At 45.1% G+C, this 19,997-nt stretch overlaps 1 protein-coding gene across 1 annotated transcript in view; it reads right to left on the bottom strand.

The window, feature by feature from the left end:
* The window catches only part of LOC126183923 (dystrophin, isoforms A/C/F/G/H-like), a gene marked incomplete at its 5' end in the record, with an annotated part of 927,096 nt that overhangs the window by 844,138 nt on the left and 62,961 nt on the right, over nt 1-19,997 (bottom strand). Inside the window, 2 exons of the mRNA XM_049926269.1 lie at nt 1,353-1,501; nt 4,011-4,209. Of these exons, the coding sequence (XP_049782226.1) occupies nt 1,353-1,501; nt 4,011-4,209 (348 nt within the window). The remainder of the gene's footprint in view (nt 1-1,352; nt 1,502-4,010; nt 4,210-19,997) is intronic.

Here is a 19,997-nt window from a genome sequence, read left to right as displayed (position 1 = left end):
CTCTTTTATTTTATATTGAGTCAATTACAATGTAATCAAATTTTTGAGCCTGTTCTTATTACAGTTCTTAAATTAATTATGCAACGCATGTACATTACTTCTCAAATTTTCAGATGCATGTTATTCATAGGCTATATTTTTCTGAATTGAAATATCTTGGTTATTATGCATAAGCAGTGTACTGTTTACTGATCTACACACATCACTGCCATGATTATTACATTAAAACACTTTAAGAAAATTTTACTCTTTTTTATTATTATTATTATTATTACATTAAAACATTTCATACATTTTAAAAATTGTACACACATATTTGCGGAGGATGGGGGTGCATGAGGGGGGGGGGATAGTGGGGGGGGGGGGGGCAAGGGGGAGAAGGATGTAGTAACAAACAGTAACCCCCCACAATTGAAACCCTGGCTTCACACCAGTATGTGGACCTTTGTGCCACTTCTTTTCTTTCAGTTGACTCCTCAGTTGGCATCAGAAGGCTGAGTGGACCCCATTCCAGTCCTCCCACAAAGGAAAAATCCCTGGCAGTATTGGAAATTGAACACTGTTCCGCCACATGGCAATCAATCATACCCACTTACCACTCAGCTATGGAGGCAGACTACAGAACAGCTGTATATGAAGTATGTTTATTCATATTACATTATCAAGGAAACCTGTGGACCTGATCACATGAAATCCATACAATCTATATACTCAAAAGACAACAAAAAATAGTTCTTAAAGTAATTTTAAAATTTATATTTGAAACTGACTCCTCAGCATCCTCATATTTTAGTACTGTGGATGTGACACATGCTCTCCATATACTACATAATCAAAATGGAGTAAAACACTCATCACAGTATTATCAGTTGCAGTTCCTGTTCACACATAAGATTATGTAAGGCAGAAAAGCTCATTTTCTTAACAAACAAATGTTTTCAAGTTGTAGGATGAGTGACATCTGATTTAGCACATGATCACCTACCTCCAAACACTTCCTGCATGTTAGCTACAGTGTCTTTTTACCGTTTTTGTTTTTGTCCCCTATGTTGACCAAAATATGGAGCTACAACTACCTACACAAATGTGTGTCCACTGACCATTTCAGGATCTGTACTTCCTGCTAATAATTAAAATTACTTTAGCCGATCAATATTTATATTTTCAATTTCCACAACACGCTTTCTTGTTTTATATGTAAACTGCTCTGACATTACACTGAGAAGCTATTGTCACACAATATTATTTAATTTATTTCATACAGAAACTGTGTATGACTGATCTGCTAACTTGCTTTTCTTATTAGGCCAAGAGACAAGACTAATGAAATTTTCATGTCTATTTTCATTTACCTCTGCCGCTGGAGACATCAGAGAACCAGTTTCTGGATTAATTGAAGATTCAAGAGTGCTTGCATCCACTTCTGAATGAGGTAGTGATTGAAATAAACACATTACATACATCATGATGGATTTCTTGTCAGGTACTGAAGTGTTTACATCTGCAAACAAAATACGAAAATAAATAGGAATAACGGCCACTACACTACCAATAACATATGTCATACAAGTATGGCTGTAATGAAATGCACCAAAAGATTTACAATGGAAATAAATGCACATTCTTTTGCTAAGAAATCATTTTATTGCAGCTTTAGGTGTATAAGTCAATAAAGATAGCTAAGAGTTCAGAGCTTGACATTTAAAAGTTTCAAAACAGACATTGTTATAAAAGAAAATCTAAAAACTAGTACATAGGTGTCTAGCTTTTTGTCATTGTACGATGTAATTGACAAACGAGGGACTATGACAGCGAGATTCCAACATCATAGTCACGTGCCTGCACACTACTATGCCAGCTACATAATTGCATCTGAAACATCCGCTAACTTACTTTCTTTTGTAAATCTCAAACGCTCTGGTTATCTTGTACAACAAAATTGTGTATGTCACAAAATATTTTCTCATCTTGGTATCCGTAGCTGAAGGCATGATATTAAGAAGAATTCTGCTGATAAAAATGGTTCTTTTATTATGAACAACTGGTTTTGCAGCCTAAAGCCTCATCATCAGGTACAACCCTCATGGTAAGGAGTAATATACAGTATCTCAAGTTTTTGTCTGTTTAAATTAATAAAGGTAACATCTAAACTCATGATCTATGCACCAGCAATTTTTATAAAATTAACATATCACATCTTTGTCACCCATCATTCACCAATGTAATGAAAACAATATTCACTGAATAATACACTCCTGGAAATTGAAATAAGAACACCGTGAATTCATTGTCCCAGGAAGGGGAAACTTTATTGACACATTCCTGGGGTCAGATACATCACATGATCACACTGACAGAACCACAGGCACATAGACACAGGCAACAGAGCATGCACAATGTCGGCACTAGTACAGTGTATATCCACCTTTCACAGCAATGCAGGCTGCTATTCTCCCATGGAGACGATCGTAGAGATGGTGGATGTAGTCCTGTGGAATGGCGTGCCATGCCATTTCCACCTGGCGCCTCAGTTGGACCAGCGTTCGTGCTGGACGTGCAGACCGCGTGAGACGACGCTTCATCCACTCCCAAACATGCTCAATGGGGGACAGATCCGGAGATCTTGCTGGCCAGGGTAGTTGACTTACACCTTCTAGAGCACGTTGGGTGGCACGGGATACATGCGGACGTGCATTGTCCTGTTGGAACAGCAAGTTCCCTTGCCGGTCTAGGAATGGTAGAACGATGGGTTCGATGACGGTTTGGATGTACCGTGCACTATTCAGTGTCCCCTCGACGATCACCAGTGGTGTACGGCCAGTGTAGGAGATCGCTCCCCACACCATGATGCCGGGTGTTGGCCCTGTGTGCCTCGGTCGTATGCAGTCCTGATTGTGGCGCTCACCTGCACGGCGCCAAACACGCATACGACCATCATTGGCACCAAGGCAGAAGCGACTCTCATCGCTGAAGACGACACGTCTCCATTCGTCCCTCGATTCACGCCTGTCGCGACACCACTGGAGGCGGGATGCACGATGTTGGGCCGTGAGCGGAAGACGGCCTAACGGTGTGCGGGACCGTAGCCCAGCTTCATGGAGACGGTTGCGAATGGTCCTCGCCGATACCCCAGGAGCAACAGTGTCCCTAATTTGCTGGGAAGTGGCGGTGCGGTCCCCTACGGCACTGCGTAGGATCCTACGGTCTTGGCGTGCATCCGTGCGTCGCTGCGGTCCGGTCCCAGGTCGACGGGCACGTGCACCTTCCGCCGACCACTGGCGACAACATCGATGTACTGTGGAGACCTCATGCCCCACGTGTTGAGCAATTCGGCGGTACGTCCACCCGGCCTCCCGCATGCCCACTATACGCCCTCGCTCAAAGTCCGTCAACTGCACATACGGTTCACGTCCACGCTGTCGCGGCATGCTACCAGCGTTAAAGACTGCGATGGAGCTCCGTATGCCACGGCAAACTGGCTGACACTGACGGCGGCGGTGCACAAATGCTGCGCAGCTAGCGCCATTCGACGGCCAACACCGCGGTTCCTGGTGTGTCCGCTGTGCCGTGCGTGTGATCATTGCTTGTACAGCCCTCTCGCAGTGTCCGGAGCAAGTATGGTGGGTCTGACACACCGGTGTCAATGTGTTCTTTTTTCCATTTCCAGGAGTGTATATCTTGACTAATAGTGATGGGTAAATATATTTTGAGTATATTTAAGATATTACTTTTATCAATTTTAATATCCAAAAAGTTGAAGCACAGTATATTACTCTTTACCCTGTAGACTGCACCTGATGATGTGGCTTTAGGCCATGAAACTGGTTTTGCATCTATAAAACAACAATTTTACCAACAGTAAGCGGAATTATTGTGTTGCAGTTTTGTCACTGTCTGATCATTTTCTTTTTATTGGCTTATTGAGTTAGTGTATTCCGGAAAAAAGGAAAGAAAGTGGTAGCAGGGATAAGACTTGAGAGCACAGAGAGCAAAGGCTAAAGGACACATACCCTCGGGGTCCAGCAGCCTGTCGATGTGTAGGTGCTCCTGCGCAATGCGGAAGGCATGCTCCAGGCGTGCATTCGGATGTTTGCGTGCAATGTTGTTGAAGTCGAACAGCTGCGGCCGCCAGTGGTGGATCAGCGCATTGAACGCCAGCCCATCTGACCATGATGTCGTGAAGTTCTTCACATCCACTCCCTGGTAGTCCTGCGACACCAAGGATATCACTAACACGGCTGCTGCTACTATGTCAGATCTTATTGTCAGAGGGGAAGGATTACAGTTCTCGACTTGACAGAGATACGGAATTAAAATCACAGGAGTTTTGCTTTTATTATATTGCTGTACATCTTACATGGATACAGTGGGAGGGAGAGGGGGCACGTGGAGAGGGAGGGATCATAACCACCTCCAAAGGACAAAACTCTTTTATATTTTTACATACACTGATCAGCCTGAACATTATAACCACCAGCCTAGTATCAGCATAAACCCGTCCAGGCAACAGCAGTGGTATTTGGTGAGGACTGACTGTTTGTCTGACAAGCACATGATACATGTAGTATCAGTAAGTGTGCTGTCCATGTGTACAATGTGGAAGGCATTCAATCTATCTGAGTTTAACCAAAGGTAGACTGTGACGGCCTGGAGGCTCGGTACAATCATTTTGGAAACAGCACGATTTGTCGGGTGTACGAGGAGTTCTGTGCCGAGTGTCTTCACCAAGTGGCAAAACCAAGGTGAAACCATGTCCAGACGTCATGAGGTTGGGCGGCAACCCGTCATTACAGATGTCCGCCGTCGTGGGCTGGACAGGCTCATAAAACAGAACAAGCTGTGAACTGTGGTGGAACTAACATCAGACTTTAATTCTGGGCACAGTACACGTGTGTCTCAACACACAGTGCACCAAAGACTTCTAACAACGGGACTCCGCAGTCGACGACCCGTGCATGTGCCAATGTTAACACCACAACATCGTCAACTATGACTGAAATGGCCATGTGACCACTGGCACTGGACACTGGCACAGTGGCAGAACAGTGCACAAACTGATGAATCCCAATACCTTGTTCATCACGCCTATGGGAGGGCGCGAATCCATCATCTTCCAGACGAAAATCTCCTTGACACCTGTACTGTGGGATGGAGACAATCTGGTGGCAGCTCAATTATCCTCTGGGGAACATTTACGAGGACATCTATGGGTCCAGTGCAACTCGTACAAGGGACCATGATGGCCAAGGAGTATTTTATACTGGTTGCAGACCATGTACAACCCTTTAAGATGATCATGTTTCCTAACGGCTGTGGCATTTTTCAACATGATAATGGGAAATGTCACAACACCAGGAGTGTCATGGAGTGGTTTGAGGAACACAATGCCGAGTTCCAATTGATGTGCAGGATCCCCCTCTCCAACTATCCAGATCTGAACCCGATCGAACACATCGGGGATGTGACTGAATGTGGCGTCAGAGCTCATTGCCCCTCCCCTGAATTTACGAGAATTAGGTGACTTGTGAGTGCAGCTGTGGTGCCAACTCACTCTAGCGATCTACCAAGATCTCACTGCTTCCATGCCACGAAGTGTCATCACAGTTATCCGTGCCAAAGGTGAACATACCGACTATTAGGTGCCGGTACATGATCATAATGTTCTGGCTTACCAGTGTATACCAATTTCCGAATTTCTCCGGTAACTTTCAGAGAATGAACTAGTATAAAAATTAAGTATCATCAAAATGGCGAGGAATCCTAGAAAATTAAAACCTATATTTATCGTAAGATACTGTGGTGTCACCGCCAGACACCACACTTGCTAGGTGGTAGCCTTTAAATCGGCCGCGGTCCATTAGTATACGTCAGACCCGCGTGTCGCCACTGTCAGTGATTGCAGACCGAGCGCCGCCACACGGCAGGTCTAGAGAGACGTCCTAGCACTCGGACCAGTTGTACAGCCGACTAAGCGAGCAATGGTTCACTGACAAATACGCTCTCATTTGCCGAGACGATAGTTAGCGTAGCCTTCGGCTACGTCATTTGCTACGACCTAGCAAGGCGCCATAACCAATTTACATTGAGATTATTAATGTACCGTCAAGAGCGATGTACACCAATTATGGATTAAAGTTCAGTATTCCAGCAGCAACGTACCTTATTGGCTATATTAATTACATTGACCTGTTCCAGACCTCACGCCAGCCTGCGTGAGCTTAAACGCGTGCATTTCGGCCTCCTCTAGCAACACGGTGTTGGCGCTTCTGCCAACACATCAGATACTTTTCAGTTGCTTGCCTGAGGGATTGCCCCACGGATGGCTTACAGCAAGAAACATTCCTACGAGGTAAGGGTGCCCATACACAAGCTAACCATATGGGGAACCGGCAACCCACAAGGAGTTGGGCAATGCACAGCAGACAGAAAGAGAAATAGCTTCCACTAAGAAAACTGTAACAGATAGACTATCCCAAATGTAGGCGGAAAGAAATAGTATTCTCCGCAATTACACGCTCGCATAGTCGCAGTCTGCGCACCCGTGTTCACAGTTGCAGTGGTAAGTGAAATACTGATGATGGTGGTGGTGGTGGTGGTGGTGGTGGTGGTAATGATGAATGTACAGTTCAATTTTAAATCGAGTAAATTACAAGGTTGTCGAAGTTGTGAGAGCTAAAAATTAATTTTATTTTTGAACATATGCTTTTCAAATGCTTCTCTGCACTCCATTTCCCTTTAAGTTACGCCAGTAAACACCGATGTAAACAAACTACTATATTAAATTTTTATGTATTTAATTGGGGGGGGGGATAGTAGGCTTAAAAAACTGTGACCCCTTCCCCAAAACCAAATCCTGGATTCGCGTCTGGCACACGTAGCGCCAAAGTGGAAGTCAAGGGTTATCTTCATCTGCCGAACTGCTTTCTTTGTACGGCTTTTAGAACAGCCTTGTTTATGCATGTACAGATGAACTGAAATACTGTATTGTGTACCCATAGAGTTCTTTGTTTCGGATGATTTAGCACCAACCAAAGTTTGTGGAGGTTAATAAGGACTCTGCATCATTTTGAACGATCAAGAAATGAACTATTGAATTCCACCATGGTCAGATAACTGACACCACAGTCATTTCAAAAGAAACAGTACACTACTTTTTACATGAAGAATTAACTATGAAAATTCTGTGTGGAGGATGAGTTCGATATGTTCATCCAACTCAAGTATCAGAAAGAAACGTATTGTGCAACACGGAGAAGTATACGTATTCACAAAATTCCTAGAAAAGTTAACCGATATTGCTTCTTCCCACTTATATCTGGGGAATATCCGTGAATGTAAGAATAGATAGATTCAAGATACAAGGCTATAAGGAGGCTCACCAACGGTTATTCTTTCCGCTTACCGTTCGTTACAGGAATAGGAATGGGGCAAGTGATGTTGTTACACCAAGTACCCTCCGACACGTACCGAAGGTGGCTTGCGCCATACATATGTGCATCTAGATGAGCACCGCATTTGTTGAGTACTGAAAGCAAATAGTGTTTTGACTGTTTAAAAAAAAAATGCAACAAACAGATTTTGTGCGCCAATGTGGAGCTGTGAATGATACGTAGTTCCATTCAGTTCATGCCAGAAACTAAACAATAATCCAAACAGTAGGTGAAGACCGGTGGCACCACATCAAAAAAAGGTGACGTCGATTTAAAATGCCGGAAACGCAATGGCCAATGTTTCCAGAAATGCAAATGGTATTGTTTTCTACTGATTACCTTCAAAGGATGAAACAATAACTGGCGAATCTACACCCACAGTCGGCAAATCACTGAAGTGCATAGTAGATGGTATTTCCCATTGTACCATTCCCGTTCTGTTTGTGTATGGAATGCGAGAAGAATGAATGCTTAAATGCTTCTCTGAATGCCGTAATTAGTCTAATCTTGTCTTCACAGTCCATAAGGAAGCGAGACGTCAGTAGTTTCTTGAGTTCCCAATTCATATTGGATTTTTAAACTTTGTCGGCAGCATTTCGCGTCGTAGTTGGTGTCTATACTCAAGCATTTGCCAGTTCAAAGTTTTCAGCATCTCCGTGGCGCTCACCCATGGACTGAGAAAAGCATGGGCCACCCGTGCTACCCTTCTCTCTATACGTCCAATACCGCCTGTTAGTCCTAATTAGTACGAGCCGTAAACACTTACGGAATATTCTAGGATGGGTCGCACGAGTGTTCTGTAAGCTGTCTCCTTTACAGACTCATAACATTTTCCAAGTAACCTACCACTGAACCGACGTCAGCCACCTTTTTACCTACGATTCTATTTCATGGTCCCTGCAAGTCGTTACACCCTATTTCCAATAGGGACTCACTGATATGGCAATCATAGGATACTGTGTTTTTTCGTGTTGTGACGTGTACAATTGGACATTTATGGACATTTAAAGCAAGATGCCACTCTTTGCACCATTTCTAAATTTCACTAGATGTTTGTACAGCTTTTTTCAGACAGTAAGTCGTTACAGGTAACTGCATCAGCTGCAGTAAGTCTGAAGTAACCATTAATATTACCTGCCAGGTAGTGTCAAAATCTCGCTCGCTCTCTTAGTTTACAACATACGCAATCAGTCCAATAAAGTTGCGATACTGGATTAATAAAAAACAGGGAATAGTTGACATAGCATACAACCACGCGAAACTTTAACGAAAGTCCTTTTTTGGGATGTTGTTCAACTGGTGCGTTATGTTGGCTCGAATGACGATTATGTCGTCGCGGCTTGAGTTCACGTGTTGTCGTTTTCGTCCGAGCGTTAGGGTGTGCACAACAAACTTTGCACAGACTTTTCTCTTTATCTAAACATTCTGGAGACTGTCATAAAAGCGTGATTTAGTGATGTTCCTCCATCAGACCTACAGCCGCTTGTCTGGTCACGACTCACTGTTGTTTACAGTTGTTAATTCAAGTTGCCATCGTAGTTGCTGTGCTAACGTCGCTTACACGCCAGGAATACAAGTAAAATCAGCCTCGGAACGTTTTGGACGGACGGTGTGTATTGTCTATCGGATTGGTACCTTGCCTTGCAGGAAGCTCTGTGGATTAAGAAATAAACCATGGAATGCGAATAAAATAATTTTGGGTGTTAGGCTGACGTTTTCACTTTCTTTGTAACTGTCCTCTTCAGCGCATCCCGAAGAGGGCAGCTGCAGAAATGATCCAGACATTCACTGTCTGTGGTGACAAAGTATAGTTAGCACAAGATCTTCGCGATTATAGATATACAAGGTGATAGGCCTCAACAGTGAGAACAGCCGTCAACACTAAGCATGCCATTACCCCTCAGATTTTGTGGTAAGATGGCCCAGGGAATAACCCGTCATAAACCGAACTCAGATCAAGCACGAAAACAGGAAGAAGGTGTACTGAACTGCAAAAAAAAAAAAAAAAAAAAAAAAAAAAAAAAAAAAAAAAAAAAAAAAAAAAAAAAAAAGGGAATAGAAACAGTGAAATGGAAGAGCAGCGCCGTCGTGAGTAAGTGGTCACAGTGTTTTGACTGCAAAGGAAACGAGTCTGGTTCAAAACTCACTCGTGGCATTTACTTTTTTTCCACAACATTATGAACTGTCTGACCGGTCACTGAAATGTTTGTTCTCTTTCTATAGCCTTGGCAGTTGTCGTAATATACACTGGTTGTAGAATGAGTCATGTGGTAAGAATACATTACCACCGCAAGTAAATGTGATGAATAGTGAGAGCAGGCGAGCTACCACTAAGAAGTCTCATAGAAATGAAAACAGCAAGTAAACGGGTGTGAACTACGTTACAACAAAGGAATTCAGGAGTTAAAACTTCCAAAACCGAACGCAACTTCAAAAACGTCAAAAACATATGTTTTGACAGAGAAAAGGGAAACTGTACGATTGTGAAACTGTTGCGTTCATATGTTGCAGTTTATGTTCAAATGGCTCTGAGCACTATGGGACTTAACTTCTGAGGTCGAGCGGTTCCAAACTGAAGCGCCTAGAACCGCTCTGCCACTCTGGCCGGCACGAATACCTGAATTGCGCAAGGAGGCATACCTCACTCACTCACTCACTCACTCACTCACCACGCGTGCAAATTAGGTGCATCGGTAAGAGATTCCTATCATATGACACACACACACTGTCACTAATGCCGTGTATGACACACCAGACGTGTTTTACTGTGGAGGATTCGGTTGACATATCGCCTTGTCATCAAACGTTTGCGGCTCCCATTCGTAAGCCACTTCCTTTCGGCTGCTAACAGATTAGTTACGTAGAATCAGCTTTCATTATAGGTCCATTCCTTACACCTCGCTGTTGCAAGCGGACGTTACACCGACACAAAGACAAAACTTACCCACGACGCCGTAGCCCCACGATGCTGGCCTGTTGCACTTCTTGTGCTAGAACCGTTCACTGTTTCTATTTTGCTATCTTTTAACAGCCTGATCTGTGTTAAGTTTTTGACGGGCTGTCCAGTGGATCCTCTTACCACTACATCTGAGTGGAGTTGCGATGGAGAGTTTCCCTTGTCAGTACCTACTGTTATTTCCGAGATATATGACGACCAAGAGGTCTTCCAACATCACCACGTCTGTAGGTCTGTGACGCCAAATAGCGCTCTAGCTAAACGTTGTTAAGGCCAGGCCTGGAGCCATCTGAGATCATTCGTGCAAGGAAGCCCGATTGGGGGCACGGTTATCGCCTCATTTCGATCGCAGCAGATGCACAGTACTTTGTGCAATGTGAGAAGGCGCTCCATCAAAAGGAATTCTCTAAGCACTTGTCTCTCTCTCTCTCTCTCTCTCTCTCTCTCTCTCTCTCTCTCTCTCTTGCAAACAGGAAATAATGATGTCTCTCTCTCTTAAAACGTCTCACCTGGCACACAGACGTTTGGTAACGTACTGTTGCGGAATTCTCCGTAGACAAAGTGATCAATAATAAGCGATTTCGTACCTCTGCCACACTGTCACCAATGAGTGACCACAAGCAAACTCGACACTCCTGCACACGGTGGGAGGGGGGAGTCTAATGATTTTTACAGATACTTCATAACAGCCCGTGTCTATGAACTTCTCCAGATAATTTTCACTTGCTAGTGAGATAGCGGCCATCCACAGTTCCAATACCGACGAACGAAATGAGATCAAAGCAACAGTTATATATTCGACGTTCTGATTATACAGTTTTAATAAACGAGCTTTATCTCGTAACGATAACATGCTCCTCCTAAACAGAACGTGAAAAACTCAGCGTACGAATATTATTTTCAGAATTCACTAAGGCTGTCGTCAAACCAATCACAGAACTTTATACACTGAAAAGCCAAAGAAACTGGCACACCTGCCTCGTGTCGTGTAGGGCCCCGGTGAGCACGCTCAAGTGCCGGAACACGACGTGGCATGGGCTCGACTAACGTCTGAAGTAGTGCTGGAGGGAACTGATACCATGGATCTCGCAAGGCTGTCCATAAATCCGTAAGTGTATGAGGGGGTGGAGATCTCTTCTGAACAGCACGTTGCAAGGGAACCCAAATATGCTCAATAATGTTAATGTATGGAGAGTCTGGTGGCCAGCAGAAGTGCTCAAACTCAGAAGAGTGTTCCTGGAGCAATTCTGTAGTAATTCTGGACGTGTGGGGTGTCACATTGTCCTGCTAGAATTGCCCAAGTCCGTCGGAATGCACAATGGACATGAATGGATGAAGGTGATCAGACAGGATGCTTATGTACGAGTCACCTGTCAAGTCGTATACAGAAGTATCAGGGGTCCCCTATCACTCCAACTGCACACGTCCCACACCATTACAGAGCCTCCACCAGCTTGAACAGTTCCCTGCTGACCTGCAGGGTCCATGGATTCATGAGTTTGTCTCCATACCCATACACATCCACCCGCTCGATACAGTTTGAAACGAGACCCATCCGACCAGATAACATATTTCCAGTCATCAACAGTCCAAAGTCGGTGTTGACAGGCCAAACCGAGGCGTAAAGCTTTGCGTGTTGCAGTCATAAGGGGTACACGTGTGGGCCTTCGGCTCCAAAATGCCATATCGACGATGTTTCGTTGAATGGTTGGCACGCTGACACTTATTGATGGCCCAGCATTGAAATCTGCAGCAATTTGCGGAAGTGTTGCACTTCTGTCACGTTGGACGATTCTCTTCAGTCATCGTTAGTCCCGTTCTTTCAGGATCTTTTTCCGGCCGCAGTGATGTCGGAGATTTGATGTTTTACCGATTTCCTGATATTCATGGTACACTCGTGAAATGGTCGTACGGGAAAATCCTTACTTCATCGCTACCTCAAAGATGCCGTGTCCCATCGCTCGTGCACCGACAATAACACCACGTTCGAACTCACTTAAATCTTGATAACCTCCATTGAAGCAACATTAACCGATCTAACAACTGCGCCAGACACTTGTCTTATATAGGCGTTGCCGGCCACATCGCCATATACTGCCTGGTTACGTATCTCTGTATTTGAATACGCATGCCGATACCAGTTCAACGTTCAATCTGAAACGGAATGGGGACTTTCTCACATATACATGATTGCCAGAGACGAAAGAATCGACAGGCGACAAAACATACACTCCTGGAAATTGAAATAAGAACACCGTGAATTCATTGTCCCAGGAAGGGGAAACTTTATTGACACATTCCTGGGGTCAGATACATCACATGATCACACTGACAGAACCACAGGCACATAGACACAGGCAACAGAGCATGCACAATGTCGGCACTAGTACAGTGTATATCCACCTTTCGCAGCAATGCAGGCTGCTATTCTCCCATGGAGACGGTCGTAGAGATGCTGGATGTAGTCCTGTGGAACGGCTTGCCATGCCATTTCCACCTGGCGCCTCAGTTGGACCAGCGTTCGTGCTGGACGTGCAGACCGCGTGAGACGACGCTTCATCCAGTCCCAAACATGCTCAATGGGGGACAGATCCGGAGATCTTGCTGGCCAGGGTAGTTGACTTACACCTTCTAGAGCACGTTGGGTGGCACGGGATACATGCGGACGTGCATTGTCCTGTTGGAACAGCAAGTTCCCTTGCCGGTCTAGGAATGGTAGAACGATGGGTTCGATGACGGTTTGGATGTACCGTGCACTATTCAGTGTCCCCTCGACGATCACCAGTGGTGTACGGCCAGTGTAGGAGATCGCTCCCCACACCATGATGCCGGGTGTTGGCCCTGTGTGCCTCGGTCGTATGCAGTCCTGATTGTGGCGCTCACCTGCACGGCGCCAAACACGCACACGACCATCATTGGCACCAAGGTAGAAGCGACTCTCATCGCTGAAGACGACACGTCTCCATTCGTCCCTCCATTCACGCCTGTCGCGACACCACTGGAGGCGGGCTGCACGATGTTGGGGCGTGAGCGGAAGACGGCCTAACGGTGTGCGGGACCGTAGCCCAGCTTCATGGAGACGGTTGCGAATGGTCCTCGCCGATACCCCAGGAGCAACAGTGTCCCTAATTTGTTGGGAAGTGGCGGTGCGGTCCCCTACGGCACTGCGTAGGATCCTACGGTCTTGGCGTGCATCCGTGCGTCGCTGCGGTCCGGTCCCGGGTCGACGGGCACGTGCACCTTCCGCCGACCACTGGCGACAACATCGATGTACTGTGGAGACCTCACGCCCCACGTGTTGAGCAATTCGGCGGTACGTCCACCCGGCCTCCCGCATGCCCACTATACGCCCTCGCTCAAAGTCCGTCAACTGCACATACGGTTCACGTCCACGCTGTCGCGGCATGCTACCAGTGTTAAAGACTGCGATGGAGCTCCGTATGCCACGGCAAACTGGCTGACACTGACGGCGGCGGTGCACAAATGCTGCGCAGCTAGCGCCATTCGACGGCCAACACCGCGGTTCCTGGTGTGTCCGCTGTGCCTTGCATGTGATCATTGCTTGTACAGCCCTCTCGCAGTGTCCGGAGCTAGTATGGTGGGTCTGACACACCGGTGTCAATGTGTTCTATTTTCCATTTCCAGGAGTGTATTTAAGACCGAACGGAGAACGAAATCTCGATTTTTTTTATTATTTGCAGTCAACGTTTACCCATTCAATCACGGGACATTCACTACACTAGGCATGTAAATCACTCGCAGCAAAATCCGACTGATCGGTGTTCGCAGCCATGCACAGCCTGTACACTATTTTGAGTCACAGCTGTTATCACCGTCAGGACCGATATTTCACCGTGCCAGCGAGTGATACAATTACTGTGGCAATATTTGTGATCATTATTATATAAAATACTACTTCATTAAGACTTCCGGAGCCGGCCGCTGTGACCGAGCGGTTCGAGGTGCTTCAGTCCGAAACCGCGCGACCGCTACAGTCGCAGGTTCGAATCCTGCCTCGGGCATGGATGTGTGTGATGATGTCCTTAGGTTAGTTAGTGATACTGTCAGCGTTGTGGGTTGGGGAACGTCCTCCAAAAGACTGATTATTGGAAGCGTTGGATCAAGGAAGGGATTTGTCAGGGAAGCCGAACTAAAATTTTGGGCTAAATCAACTAATGGTGACTACCATGGTCAGATGAATTCAGGAAATATTGAAAAGTGGTTTTCAAGCATGGTGCTTCCGAAACTTCCTCCGAAGTCGGTAATTGTGATGGACAACGCTCCATACCATAACAGACAGGATGAGAAAACACCCACACGGCATGACACCAAAGTGAGGATGTTGGAATGGCTTCAAAATAGGCGTGTCACCTGTAATGAGAGCATGAGAAAGCAGGTTCTTTTCGCTTTAATACAAGATCATAGACCTGGTAAAAAACCATATGTTATTGACGAAATGGCGAAAGAGGAAGGCCACATGGTTGTACGCTAGCCTCCCTACAATTGTGGTTTGAGTGAAGTAGAACTGGCATGGGCGAAATTAAAACGGTTGTTTAGGAGACGCAAAATTTCAGGGGACATTTCGAAAGTTAACCTTTTTGCGACAGCAAGTGAATCCCTTTTGTCTGTAACTGCCGATGACTGGGAAGAGTACTGCAGGAAGGTCCAACAACTAGAAGAAGAATATTGGAGGCGCGATGGTGAAGTTGAACTAGCAATAGACGATATCATTATTAACACTGCCGAAACCGACAATAGCGACGAACACGAAGCACACACAGAAGAGGAGTACAATGAAAGTGATTCTGAGTGATGTATTTGAGAGTACAATATAGCGTAACAATTGTCAATAAATTTTCCAAATTTATTCCTTCTCTTTTTATTGCCACAATGTAAGTTTTTCTACTAGTTCTGTACACTTCCAAATTGTCCTAGAGAATTCTTACGAAATTAGTAGCAATAGGCAGTATCATTCAATATGAGACTTTAGATTTCACTTCATAACGGCCAACCGTCGAAACTGCAATATTGGGTTTTACACATAAATAATTCCACGTATCCTGCAATCTTTTATTATGCCGCTGTCCGCTTTTGCGCTAGTATATGCGCAACATTAACAGTTGCTGCTGCGGTTAATAGATGGCACTGTGTATACCGCTTGGAGCACAACTTTTATGTGGACGCCAGAGTGTTGCCAGTACTGCGTAACGTTAGCGCGACTTATTACCCCGCCAATACGCTGTGTGCCGGTGGGCGGAGCTTACCTCCTCTATACCCTGCACCCCTCCTGCCCCCCCCCCCCCCCCTCAGAATTAGCTCCTCTTTGTGAACAAGCAGTACATATACTGTAATATCAAGTTAAGAACAGTGAGAAAGGCGCACACAAGCATAGTAATGCACGTAGGCAGAAAGATCTCATTCTGGCACGAATACATGCAACTTGGATAGCGAATCAGCAGTCAGTCAGTAAAAGGGAGCAAGTGCCAACGAAACAGCGACTCCAATAACCGGAAGCCCAACGACGTGGCTGGAGTGCAGTTTCGGCTCTTGTCGTGGGCACACTTCCGTGTTACTTTCTTGAATGGATATAGACAGGTGCGGCAAACAGCCGAAGTGACAGCAGCCAGAGGCACGAGCTTAAAGCGGACAGACAAGGAGGCGTTGCGGAAGTGTCGGGCCATTGCTCCTGTGGCGCCGAGACTTAGCAGTCGGTGGAGCGCTTCCGGAGGTGTGTGAGGACAGACTCTCAGAACACACCGCACAACCTCATACGTCGTTAAGGCTGTTAGCCACGTTTTCTGTTAACTTGTTACTATAACTATGCTGGCCTCATAAGTCGTGCTTGCTAATCCGGACTTCCCTCATCCCACGTATCGGAGCATAGCCAAGAATGTGTATTTCAGCGTGCGTGTACACATCGTCCGTGAACGTTGTTGGATTGTCTTATGGCGGCAGCTGCCGTTGTATCACAAGTAACACAATCTAAAATACCTCACAAAACTGTGAAACTCATATTATTCTGATATTGTTGGAAGGAGGAAGGAAGATTGGGTTTAACGTCCCGTCGACATCGTGGTAATTAGAGACGGAGCACAAGCTCGGATTGTGTCAGCGATGAGGAAGGAAATCGGCCGCACCCTTTCAAAGGAACCATCCCAGCATTTGTCTGGAGCGATTTAGGGAAGCCGGACGTTGTGGCCGAGTGGTTCTAGGCGCTTCAGTCTGGAACCGCGCGACCGCTACGGTCGCAGGTTCGAATCCTGCCTCGGGCATGGATGTGTGTCATGTCCTTAGGTTAGTTAGGTTGAAGTAGTTCTAAGTTCTAGGGGACTGATGACCTCAGATGTTAAGTCCCATAGTGCTCAGAGCCATTTGAACCATTTGATTTAGGGAAATCACGGGAAACCTAAATCTGGAAGGCCGGACGTACGTTTGAACTGTCGTCCTCCCGAATGAGAGTCCAGTGTGCTAACCACTTGCCACCTGTGTTCTGTAGGTTCTTAGCATCGAGTCGATATTAACGTAAGGGCCTTAAATAGTAAACACCTGGGCTTAAACTTTGCTGCGCCTGTATCTACAGTAATAATACTCCGATAACGCCGATACATTTTTGCAAACTAAACCTCCGTGTATACTTTGAGGAAAGCACCAATAGTTTTAGTAATAATAAATAATCAAATTTTTTTTCCACATCTTAGCTCTGCTTTCCTACAAGTACCTAATAAGTGCCTAGTGGATTCCCGCATCTGAAGTCAGTTCTCGCATCACGTTTACAGCAAGTGACAGGTGAACTCCTCATTATTTTCGAAAACTAGAGCAACGTACACTACACGTCTCTTTTATGTGAAATACGCATTCCAGCAGGATCAAAGAATCGACTTGGTACTGAAAAAAATAAAAATCACACGTATGTCAAACCGAACCTTCGTGGTGGTTTACAATTATTTTTGGACCAAAATGCAGAAATGGATGTTCTTTTTTCTTTCACAAGAAAGCTACGCAGGAGTGAGGACTAGTTGGGAGAGGGGCGGCCGTGCCTCGATCGCGAGGCGTAGCAGTCGGCCTGGGTGCACACTTCCCCCACTGCCACGCTGCCCGAGTCGCACGAGGGGCAGATGGGCTAAGAGGGGACCGTACTTACATGGCAATGCAGTTGCACTGCATACAACTCGGTTTCATATTACTTTGCACATTTCTCAACAACTCAGACCACAAAACGAAACAAATTTTCAGTATTATTTAATTAATAATGAATTAAGGATAGGTCCGACTTATTCAGGTACACAAATTATTATTTTGCTTCGACACCCACAGATGTTTCATCACAGTTGTGCTATCCTCAGTGAGTTTTTTCTTTTATTTTTCTGAAATACATATTTACAGGCTATGTTTAGGCCGCGTGGTCTAGGCGCCTTGCCACGGTTCGCGCGGCTCTCCCCGTCGGATGTTCCAGTCCTCCTGCGTGTGTGTGTGTGTGTGTGTGTGTGTGTGTGTGTGTGTGTGTGTGTGTGGTCCTTAGCGTAAGTTAGATTAAGTAGTGTGTCAGCCTAGCGACCGATGACCTCTGCAGTTTGGTCCCATAGGAACTTAACCACACAATTCCAAAATGTTGCTATGTTTAAGTTAGGAAATATGGTTACATTGGATTTTGTTGTTATTTACATTACTAATGCTTTTTACCCTTTATTTTGCACTGTGTGTGTTCTGTGTCTGCCAACCGAAATCAGCCATATGTCTAATTGTAAGTCAGTACACCATGTCTTCTGCAAACATGAGGGATGTTAGGATATCGTCTACGTCGCACTTTTGTTTACTATCCAATCTTTAAAATGTATTATAAGGTAAAAATCGTGTTATACGCCAGTCTTGGGCCTTAACATTGTAGTATTTGGCTTGTCCTGAGCTGTAAAAGATTTGTTTTGTGTACAAAATGGTTCAAATGGCTGTGAGCACTATGGGACGTAACATCTGAGGTAATCAGTCCCCTACAACTTAGAACTACTTAAACCTAACTAACCTACGGACATCACACACATCCATGCCCGAGGCAGGCTTCGAACCTGCGACCGTAGCAGTCGCGCGGTTCCGGACTGAAGCGTCTACAACCGGTCGGCCATTTTGTGTACAAAATGTGTTTTTGTGTAGCTGTACTGACATGTGGACATAGGTAAAAATTTTGTGAAGCATAGGTATGGCGATCTGTTTCCTCGAATGTCGTGTTCCTTGACTTCAGGAAGGCATTCGACACTGTCCCGCACTGTCGGTTAGTGAAAAAATACGAGCTTACTGAGTATCGAAACAGATTTGTGGCTGTATTCAAGGCTTGCTTGCAGAATTCGTCGCTCTTAACGGAAGAAAACGACAGATGAAAAGGTAATTTCGGAGTTACCCAAGGAAGTGTGATAGGACCGTTACTGTTTACAATGTATATGAATGATCTAATAGATTGTGTCGGAATCTGTAAGACTGTTCGCAGATGATGCGGTTGTCTCTAAGAAAGTAACAACACCAGAAGACAGAATCGATTTGCAGAATGAGCTGCAGAGGATTCATGAATGGTGCAGCGACTGGCAGCTCACCCTGAAAGTAAATAAGTGTAGCATGTTGCACATAAATAGGAACAGAATCCACTACTGTGCAACTACACTACTGATGACAAACTGCTGGAAACAGCATCTGTAAAATATCTAGGAACGATCGTAAGTGGAAACAAAACAAATAGTAGGAAAAAGCAGATGCCAGACAGATTCATACGAAGAATCTTAAGGAAATGTAACACATCTACGAGGGAACTGCCTTATAAGGCAGTTGTTCAACCGATTCTTGAGTGCGAGAGGGTACCCAAAAAACCGAAATTATTTTTTAAAAGCTATAAATTTTTAAACTGTTTACAAAATAACCTTATCTCTTTCAAAGTATTCTCCATTACAACTAATACATTTGTCCCACCGGTGATTCCACTGCTCGAACCATTATCTGTAGTCATCTTCAGACATGCCTGACAGTTACGACTTAGTTTTTTTTCGACTTCTTCAGTGTTGTCAAATTGGTGTCCTTTAATGCCCCTTTTCATGTGTAGAAATAAAAAAAAAGCGCACGGAACCAGGTCAGGCGAGTAAGGTGCGTGGGCAGTGGAACCGTGCCATTTTTAGCCAAAAACTGTGTAACAGAGATGACTGTGTGTGCAGGTGCGTTTCCATCGTGGAAGAACCAGTCTTCTGTCAGCTACAAATCGGGTCTTTTTTGACGAACACTACTGCCAATCTTCTTAAAACTCCCAAATGAAAGATTTGATTGTCGGTCTGGCCTGGGGTAACAAACTCTGAATGAACTATGCCATCAGCATCAAAAAAGCAAATCAGCATCGTTCTGATGTTTGAGTTGACTTGAAGACTTTTTTTGGGCGGCGTGACGACGACGTCTTTCATTGGCTTGACTGTTGCTTTGTTTCTAGGTCGTAACCATGACTCATCACCAGTAATGACCTTCGACAGAAAATCTGGATCAGTTTCAAGCTGTTGTTTCAAAGCACAACACGCTTTTGACTGTCAGTTAGAACCCGAGAAACAAACTTGGTAGCAAACCTTTTAAAATTCGCTGAACCGAACTCC

Source organism: Schistocerca cancellata, chromosome 4, assembly GCF_023864275.1.
Source record: "Schistocerca cancellata isolate TAMUIC-IGC-003103 chromosome 4, iqSchCanc2.1, whole genome shotgun sequence".
Taxonomy (NCBI): Eukaryota; Metazoa; Arthropoda; class Insecta; order Orthoptera; family Acrididae; genus Schistocerca; species Schistocerca cancellata.
Note: the sequence above shows the minus strand (reverse complement) of the source record. Positions and strands in the feature narration are given on the sequence as shown.